The 9671-nt window shown below is 37.3% G+C and overlaps 1 protein-coding gene and 1 non-coding gene across 2 annotated transcripts in view; one reads left to right on the top strand and one right to left on the bottom strand.

Annotated features, from left to right (window-relative positions):
* Positions 1 to 3728: 3728 nt before the first annotated feature.
* On the bottom strand, positions 3729 to 3835 carry LOC124888213. Its single transcript, XR_007046345.1, has one exon. It is a non-coding gene; the product is annotated as a small nucleolar RNA R71 (small nucleolar RNA).
* Positions 3836 to 6688: 2853 nt separating this feature from the next.
* LOC124887741 overlaps positions 6689 to 9671 on the top strand; it is a 31318-nt gene continuing 28335 nt past the window's right edge. The window contains exons 1-2 of the mRNA XM_047397657.1: positions 6689 to 6863; positions 7723 to 7851. Of these exons, the coding sequence (XP_047253613.1) occupies positions 6689 to 6863; positions 7723 to 7851 (304 nt within the window). The remainder of the gene's footprint in view (positions 6864 to 7722; positions 7852 to 9671) is intronic.

Below are 9671 nucleotides of genomic sequence, written 5' to 3'. Positions count from 1 at the left end.
GTAAACATAAGGGTAAATCATGGATTCATCAATTTGGTCACAACTGATTCATAAATCATAATTGTTATTCTCTTAGGTAATTTAGCAAACACCTTGCATGAATAACTTGAGGCTTAGGCATGAACATTAAAATAATACATCATGGAAAAATTTCTCACTTCAAATACAAGAATTCCAACCACATGCTAACATAATTTCATTATATGTATTAAAGATTTCAACATGGTAATCATACAACAACATAAACATGGATATAATCCAATTCATAACATGGAATTCATAACTTATATTTTGAAAGGGGTTTCTTGAGATTCATGGGTTAAAAGAACCCATGAATCAACACTTTACATACCTTGGATGGAAGTTTCTTGAAGATTAATGGTGGAATCTCCTGGATTAGACCCTTTAATTGAAAACCCTAGACTTGTTCTTAAGGGAATTTGAGAGAAATAACTGGGAATCAATGCCATTGGCAATGCGGCAAGTCGATGGCATTAACGTGATACCCAATGTGTCATGCCATGATCATTCTAAGCCTTAGTAGTTTTGACTCTAGCAGCCTTCAATAATGTTAACCAACATGACAAGCAATGCGGTGCGCCAAGATCGTGTTGGTCTACTATTTTGGGACACCAATTCTTTCTGTGAGAAAACATACTATAAAATTTTATTATCATTAAATATATCAATATGTACCCCATACAAATAGTGTCGCTAGATCTTAAGTGCAAAGATCATAGCCGCTAACTTCAAGTTATGAGTAGGGTATTTATGCTCATGCACCTTCAACTGCCTAGATGCACAAGCCACTACCTTAACATGCTACATAAGAACACACCCAAGTCCTAGTCAGGATGCATCATAGTACAACAAAACCTACTGTACCCTCCGAAAGAGTCAAAATAGGAGCAGTAGTCAACTTTTCTTTCAATTTCTCAAAACTATTCTCACAAGAGTCAGACCACAAAAACTTCACCTTTTCTGAGTCAACTTAGTAAGTGGTGCAACTATGGAAGAAAAACTCTCGATGAATCTTTTGTAATAACCTAACAAACCCAAGAAGCTCTGAATGTCAGTTGGAGTCGTGGGTCTGGGCCATTTTCTCGCTGCCTCAATCTTTTGGGGATCAACCTTAATCCTCTCACTAGACATAATATGCCCTAAGAATGCAATAGCATTCAACCAGAATTCATACTTAGAAAATTTTTCATAGAACTTATGATCTTTAAGGGTATGAAGGATGATTCAGAGGTGATTACCATGGTCCTCCTCGCTCATAGAATATACTAAAATGTCATCAATGAATACAATGACAAACAGATCCAGAAACTAATGAAAAACCCTATTCATTAGATCCATAAAAGTTGTAGGGGCGTTAGTCAACCCAAAGGACATGACTAAGAATTCATAATGGCCGTATCTGGTTCAAAAGGCTATTTTAGGAATATCTCACTCTCTAAATTTCAACTGGTGATATACCGAATGAAGGTCTATCTTTGAAAAACATTTACCACCCTGAAGTTGATCAAAAAGATCATCAATCCTAGGAAAGGGATATTTATTTTTAATTGTGACCTTATTTAACTGGTAGTAATCTATGCGCATACAAAGGGAACCGTCTTTCTTTCACATGAAAAGTATAGGTGCACCCCAGGGAGACACACTGGGGTGGATAAAGCCTTTATCTAAAAGATCTACTAGCTGTTGTTTCAACTCTTCTAGCTCTGCAGGAGCCATCCAATATGGCAAAATAGAAATAGGATAGGTATCTGGCAATAAATCAATACAAAATGTATCTCTCTATCAGGTGGTATTCCTGGGAAATCATCTAGAAAGAGTTCCAGGAAATTATTCACTATGGGGACAAACTGAAGAGAGAGACTTTTGGCACTACAATCTTTAATCCGAATAAGATAATGCAAGCAAGCTTTAGAAATAAGTTTATGGGCCCTGAGATAAGATATGAAGTGCCCTCTAGGTGCTAGAAAATGTCTCCCCATTCTATCACAAACTCATTCGAAAAAGAAAAGGTGACTCTTCGGGTCCTCCAATTCAAGGTGGCATAGAACAAATGGAGACAGTCCATCCCTAAGATGGCATCAAAATCAACATTAAGTTCTATGAGATCTACCTTAATATCCTGGTTAAAAATAGACAGAACATAATTTCTATATACCCTTATAGCAAAAACAGAATCTCCCACTAGGATGGAAACCAAAACAGGTTCAGCAATTACATCAGGCTCAAATCCAAAACCAACAGCCACATATCAGGTCACATAAGATAAGGTAGACCCAGGATTAAGTAATGCAGACACATTATGAGAAAATATTTGGAATGTACCGGTGACTATATCTAGTAAGGCCTCTACCTCCTGGCGGTTGGTCAAAGCATACAATCGATTTCGACCATTTTTGATGGCTAAAGTGGCACCTTTCTGAGCTGGTGGTGCATATGATTCGCCTGCGACTTAGCTCCTCCAACATTAATCTTTGCTACCAGACAGTCTCTCTGGATATGGCCTGGCTGGCTGCATGAATAACACACCAAAGCGCCAAACTAACATCTTCTTGGATGATTTCTCCCATATCTCCCACAACGGGGATAGGACTGAGAGGTCTGGGCTACACTTCCCTGTGACTGCGTACCCTACATCCTCGGCCCCTAACTAGACTGAAAGTTCTAGGTGCACTGCTCAGCTGTGGGTCTGGACACTAGAGCACAAGCGGCCAACTGTGCATTACCCCAATTCTTTTTCTTTTGCCATTTTCTGCCACAATTACTGCTCTACTACTGATAGTGACTCTGGTCTATCGCTCTGGGTCTCTTTGCCTACCTGTCCTTTTCCCTAGATTTGGCTATCTTCTTCTTCTTCTCCTCAACTTGCTGTATATGGACTGGCAGTCTAGCAAAGTCCATATCCCTATTCAGCATAGCTCCCTGAAACTCAAGTACCAGATCATCTAAAAGGCCAGAAGCAATCTTTCTCATTTGGGCACTCATACTACTTGTCATCTCAGGAGCATAACGGGCCAGCTGGTTAAACTTTAAAGTATACTCTTGAACACTCATCTTACCCTATTTAAGGTTCATAAACTCCTCTACTTTAGCTTTTCTCAGCTCTAAAGTAAAGAATCGGTCAAGAAAAGCTTCCCCAAATTTATCCCAAACTATGGGCTCAGCACTGTCACCTATCATATCTTTCCACACGTTGTACCATTGGTTCGCTACATCCTTTGGCTGGTATGCTTCTAGCTCAACACCGTCCACCTGATCAATATGCATTACTTTGAAAATCTTCTCCATTTCGTCTATGAACTACTATGGGTCCTCTTCTACCTTACCACCAGAGAACTTGGGAGGGTTTATTCTCATGAATTGGCCCACTCTAGTAATTTCTCGTTATGAATAACAGTATTCTGAAGCCTGAACTAGGAGTTCAATGGTAATTGAAACAAAATATGGTGCAATTGTTGAGATCTATGGGAGAATTTTAGGGACTTTCACACGACGATCTGCAGCAACACTTAAAAACCTTCCTGGAAATAAGCAACATATATATTCCTAAAGATATGAATATTGATTATATCAGATTAGAACTCTTTCCCTTTTCTCTACTGGGGGAAGTAAAGAGATAGCTACTTCATGAACCATACTAATCCATCACTACATGGGAAGAATATGCTTGAAGGTTTCTCATTCGATTTTTTCCATCTCAGTAAACTACATGATTAAGAAGTCAGATATTGAGTTTCAGATAGAAAGAAGGAGAAAATCTCTACGAAGCTTGGGAGAGATTCAAGGGCATGCTCAAAAGTTTTCCTCATCACCATCAATCAAATGATGTTTTGGTGCATACATTTATAGAAGGCCTTTAGTCTGATATAAAGTTCTCTTGGATTCAGCATCAGGGGGTCAAGCTTTGGAGAAAATATATGAAAAATTGTATACCTTGCTGAATCAAATTACACAAGGAAATCCTGATTGGCATGAAGACTCAAGGAATGCTCCCAAGACGATTGCAGAGTTTTTGGAAGTTGATCAGTTCACCGCATTACAAGCATAAATTACAACAATGCAGAACCATATGACTACTTAGCTTAACAACTTAAACTGCGTACAATACAACCAGCAGGCACAACAAATGTAGCTCAATAGGTATATTCATGGTGTGAAGTTTGTCAAAGCAGTGAGCATAAAGCAGATGCATGTTCTATTAATCAAGATTCAGTCAACTACTTGGGGAATGAAAATCAGCAGGTTCAATATAATTTTGGCAATACGTATAATCCAAATTAAAGGAACCACCCTAATTTTGAATGGGGTAAAAATCAGGCATAGAATACAAATCAATATAAGGGACCAATGCAGCACAATCCATAGTCGGTTCAGAATAATCAGGTGATTTCCTCGAATAGTAATATGGAGAAGATGCTTAAGCAGTTGCTGGCTTAACAAGCATAGTTTGTAGTGGACATGCACGCTCAACAAGCACAGTTTGTAGCTGAGTTGAAGAGTCAACAATTACTCACGAGAAATCTAGAGTTGCAGTTAGGTCAAATCGCTGAATTGTAGAATACAAGGCCACAAGGAGTATTTCCTAGCGACACTGAGGCTAATCCTAAACAAGTGAATATAGTTACAATGAAAAGTGGGCTACAAATGAAAGAGATGGTTCTGGAGTAGGATAATCCTGTGGTCATTGATGATAGTTTGCAAAATAATGCAGAAGTAAAAAAGGATAGAGAAGAGATTCATATAGAGAAGAAAACTATCCCCTTACCCATTCCTTAAAGGGCAAGAAAGCATTAAGAAGAAGCTAGTTTTAAGAAGTTTCTAGATCTTCTGAAAAAGTTCAAGTAAACATTTCTCTTGTTGACATTCTATAGAGTATGCAAAAATATGCGAAATACTTAAAGGATATTGTTGCCAATAAGAATTGGTTGACTGAATATGCTACAGTTGCACTTCAAAAATTCAAAATAAACTGCGTACAAAATTGAAGGATCCAAGGAGTTTCACATTGCAAATTATCCGTGGTTAAACTATTTGTGCACGTGGACTATGTGATGGGGGCTAGTATAAATCTCATGCCCATATCATGGTATCGGAAGATGGGTCTCTGAAGCCCCAAACCTGCAACTATTATGTTGTAGTTGGAAGACAGGTCACTTGCTAGACCAGATAGTATTATTGAAGATGTATTTGTGCAAGTGGGATCTTTGATCTTTCCTATAGATTTTGTGATTCTTGACTTTGAGGCTGATCCAGTTGTTCCATTTATTTTGGGATAACTATTTTTAGCAATAGGGCAGTCAATTATTGATGTGGTAGCTGGAAAAATAACAATGCGAGAACATAATAAAGTAGAGATTTTTGATGTGTACAGAGCATTGAAATTGCCAGCCATATATGAGGAGTTATCCTCAATATCGGTTATTGATCTTACTTCAGATTGGCAGTTACTTTTGTCTGATGATATATTAGAGTGAGATTTGATGAATAATGATCTGTATGGGGGTTAAGAAGCATTAGAATTGGTCCAGGTTATGAATTTGGCTGTAATTAAGACAAATAAAGTGTTGGTCGAGCCTTTGAATAGACCAATTGGTCCATGACCTAGGCCTTTAGTTAGAGAAGCTTCTAAATTAGAGCTTAAGGTTCTTCCTCCTCACTTACAATATGTTTTTCTTGGTGATAAAGATACCTTTCCTATTATTTTATTTATAGGATTATCCGATGTACAGGTAAATAAAGATGTAGCAGTTCTTAAAAAGAGAAGGAAAGTGATTGGCTAGTAGATGTCTGATATTTTAAGAATCAATCCAGCATTTTGCATGCATACTATTTATATGGAAGAGGGGTACAGAACTAGAGTGTAGCAACAAAGGAGGTTGAATCCTATGATGAAGAAGGTGGTCTGGAAAGAGGTGATCGAGTAGTTAGATAGTGGTATTGTCTACCTAATTTCTGATAGCAAATGGGTTAGTCCAGTACATTGTGTACCAAAAAAGGGAGGAATGATAGTAGTGACAAATGATGTTAACGAGTTGGTTCCCACATGTATAGTTACCATATCGAGAAGATATATAGATTATCGGATGTTGAATGAAGCAACTCATAAAGATCACTACCCAATACCATTCATTGACCAAATGCTAGATAGATTGGCAGGGCAAGAGTATTATTATTTTCTGGATGGCTACTCTGGCTACAATCTGATAAGCATAGCACCTGAAGACCAAGGAAAGACTACATTCACTTGTCCATATGGAATGTATACTTTAAGATACATGCCCTTTGGGATTAAACAATGCACCTGCTATATTTCAAAGGTGTATGATAGCGATATTCTTGGACATGGTGGAGGAATATTTAGAGGTATTCATGGATGATTTCTTTGTGTATAGGAATTCATTTGAAAAATGTTTGCAAAATCTCGACGAAGTTCTATCTCAGTGCGAAGAAACAAACTTGGTGTTGAATTTGGAAAAGTGTTATTTTATGGTTAAGGAGATAATTATCTTAGGCCTTATGTGTCATACAAAGGGCTGGAAGTTGACAAAGCAAAGGTTGAAGTAATTGAAAAGTATCCGCATCTAGTTACAGTCAAACGCGTGAGCAGTTTTTGGGATATGTAGGGTTCTATAGATGATTCATTCAAGATTTCTCAAAGATCGCAAGTCCCATGTGCAAATTGTTAGAGAAAAAAGCCAAGTTCGAGTTTGGAGCTGATTGCCATAAAGCTTTTGAAAAGCTTAAGAAGAAGTTGATGAAAGATCCTATTTTGATTGCACCAGATTGGGAGTTACCTTTTGAGATAATCTATGATGCTAGTGATGTTATAGTGGGAGCAGTGATGGGTCAGAGAAAAGAGAAGGTATTTTGATCAATCTACTATGCTAGCAAGGTAATGAATGATTCCTAAGTTAACACACAATTACAGAGAAAGAGATATTGGATTTCGTATATGCATTCGATAAGTTTTGATCTTACTTAATTGGTAACAAGGTCGTTGTTCATACAGACCATGCTACCATTAAGTATCTCTAGAACAAAAAGGATACAAAGCCATGACTAATTAGGTGGATTCTGCTACTTCAAGAATTTGATCTTAAGGTGCGTGATTGAAAGAGAGCTAAAAATCAAGTTGCTGATTACTTGTAACGGCTGGAAAATTAAGACCATATTATGGATGACTTTTAGAGTATCAAGGAAGACTTTCCTGATGAGACGTTGTTGTTATTAGAAGTAGTTGAGTTCCCATCGTATTCTGACATTATAAACCTGATAGTTTGTGGGGTGTATCTCCCAAAACTACCTCACAACAAAAGAAGATATTACTCTATGATTCTCGAGCTTGCATTTGGGATGAACTATACCTTTTCAAGCAGGGTCTAGATGAAGTAATTCATAGGTGTATCCCAGAGGATGAATTTTTAAAGGTGTTATAAGATTGCCACTCATCTCCATATAGTGGACATCATGGTGGTGAGAGAACTGCAAGGAAAGTGTTCCAATTAGGTTTTTGTTGGTCGACTTTGTTTAGAGATACATGGTATTTGTAAAGAGTTGTGATCAATGCCAAAGATTGGGTACTATAAAAAGGCATCATGAGATGCCCCTTAATAATTTTTTAGAATTAGAAGTCTTTGATGTTTGGGATTGATTTCATGGGCCCCTTTCCACCTTCGAAAGGTAATTTGTTCATTCTTGTTGCAGTTGACTACGTCTCTAAATGGGTGAAAGCTATGGGAATTCTGACTAATGATGCAAGAGTGGTGATGAAGTTTGTGAATAAGAACATATTTTCCAGATTTGGTATGCCAAGAGCAATAATTAGTGATGGAGGTACGCACTTTATTAATAACTGGTTCAAGAATCTTCTTGATAAATATGGTGTTCAGCACAAGGTGGCCACTGCATACCACCCTCAAATGAGTGGACAAGTGGAGGTATCCAATCGGAAGATTAAGCAAATACTTTAGAAAATCGTGAATGGGCAGAGAAAAGATTGAGCGGAGAAGCTGGATGATGCACTATGGGTATATCGAATAGCATACAAAATGCCCATTGGATATCTCCAGATCGCTTAGTGTATGGTAAGGCGTATCATATTCCTGTAGAGTTGTAACACGAAGCATATTGGGCTGTGAAAAAGCTGAATTTTGAAATAACTACAGCAGGAGAAAGAAGATTATTGCAACTGAATGAGCTTGATGAGTTTAGACTCCATACCTATGAAAACACCAAGCATTACAAGGAAAATACCAAATTTTGGCATGACAATCACATTTAAGTTAGGGAATTTAAACCCAAATAACTAGTGTTGTTTAATTCATGGAATAAGTTATTTCTGGGTAAATTACGATCGAAATGGTCTGGACCTTTTGAGGTGGTGAGAATTACACTCCATGGAGCTGTGGAGTTGTGGAATAAAGAGAAGAAAGAGAATTTTTTTGTGAATAGACATCGTGTAAATTATTATTGCACGGATCATCGAGACAAGCACAAGGAATCTATCACTTTCACTGATGAGTGATGATGAGATGAGTCATAAAAAGACATAAACTAAGGCACTATGTGGGAGGCAACCCACACATGTATTGTAATAGGTAGTTTAATTTTTGGTTTGTAAAATTAAAAAGAAAAGAAAAATACAAAAAAAATGAATCGTGCCACAACTAAAACTAAGGTGCTGAGTGGGAGGCAACCCATCTTTATTTAAAATTTTTGTTGTTTTTGTTTGAGATTGCAAAGAATTTCAAAGTGAAATGAGGAGATTACCACGTTTGAGAAAAACAATCAAGTTTGAATATGATTTGTGTGAGTGGGGATTTACTCAGGTAAGAAAAGAGTGAGAATTACATAAGGAATCTGAGTTTGACGAACAACGCAATGCAAAACTGGGTATTTTGATAATTGTCAAATTCCAGTAAGGATACACGAATTTCATCGTGACACGAAGAAGTGTAAATTAAGAATTGACAAATTCTAGTGGATTGCCACGATTTCCAGTGCGACACAAAACTTGGAAAATTGACAATTATCAATTTACAGTGAGTGGATGCGAATCTTAGCACATTGCGGTTGGCAATCAATGGAAATTGGCCTTATCCAGTAGGTCTACATGATCCTACCACATTGCAGAGTGAGCTTAAATCAGACATAAATATTTCATTAACCCTAACCCGACCCGCCCCTCTATAAATATAACCTCATAAACCCTAAACCTATTTATTTCAACATCAGCACCACCCTCTCACTCCCTCTTCTATAAACTTCTCCAATTTTTCACTTTTCCTCATCCTTCTCTCAATTGTAGAGGTATATTTCTTAAGATTTATTTATTTATTACCTTTCTTGTTATATCTTGTGATGATTTATAGTGTTTTTAGGCATAATATTGTTTTCCCTCTCATAATAGTTATAAATATTAGCATTGCCTATGATATTTTGTCCAATTTGTGATGTCTTAGCCTACTTGTCATTATTTTGAATCAATGAGAGCAAAATTGAATGGTATCTGCAATTGGTATTAGGGGGTAAATATTTTTCATGCTAGCTGAGAGGATGGAGAGTGTAAGGGTATTGTAGCTGGAGGTCAAAGGCTAGACTGTTTAGGAAGTTAGGGAGTAATTTCATTCCACTGTGTATACCCTTATTGGTTG

This window comes from Capsicum annuum, chromosome 10, assembly GCF_002878395.1.
Source record: "Capsicum annuum cultivar UCD-10X-F1 chromosome 10, UCD10Xv1.1, whole genome shotgun sequence".
NCBI classification, from domain to species: Eukaryota; Viridiplantae; Streptophyta; class Magnoliopsida; order Solanales; family Solanaceae; genus Capsicum; species Capsicum annuum.
This window is presented reverse-complemented; position numbering and strand designations above follow the sequence as displayed.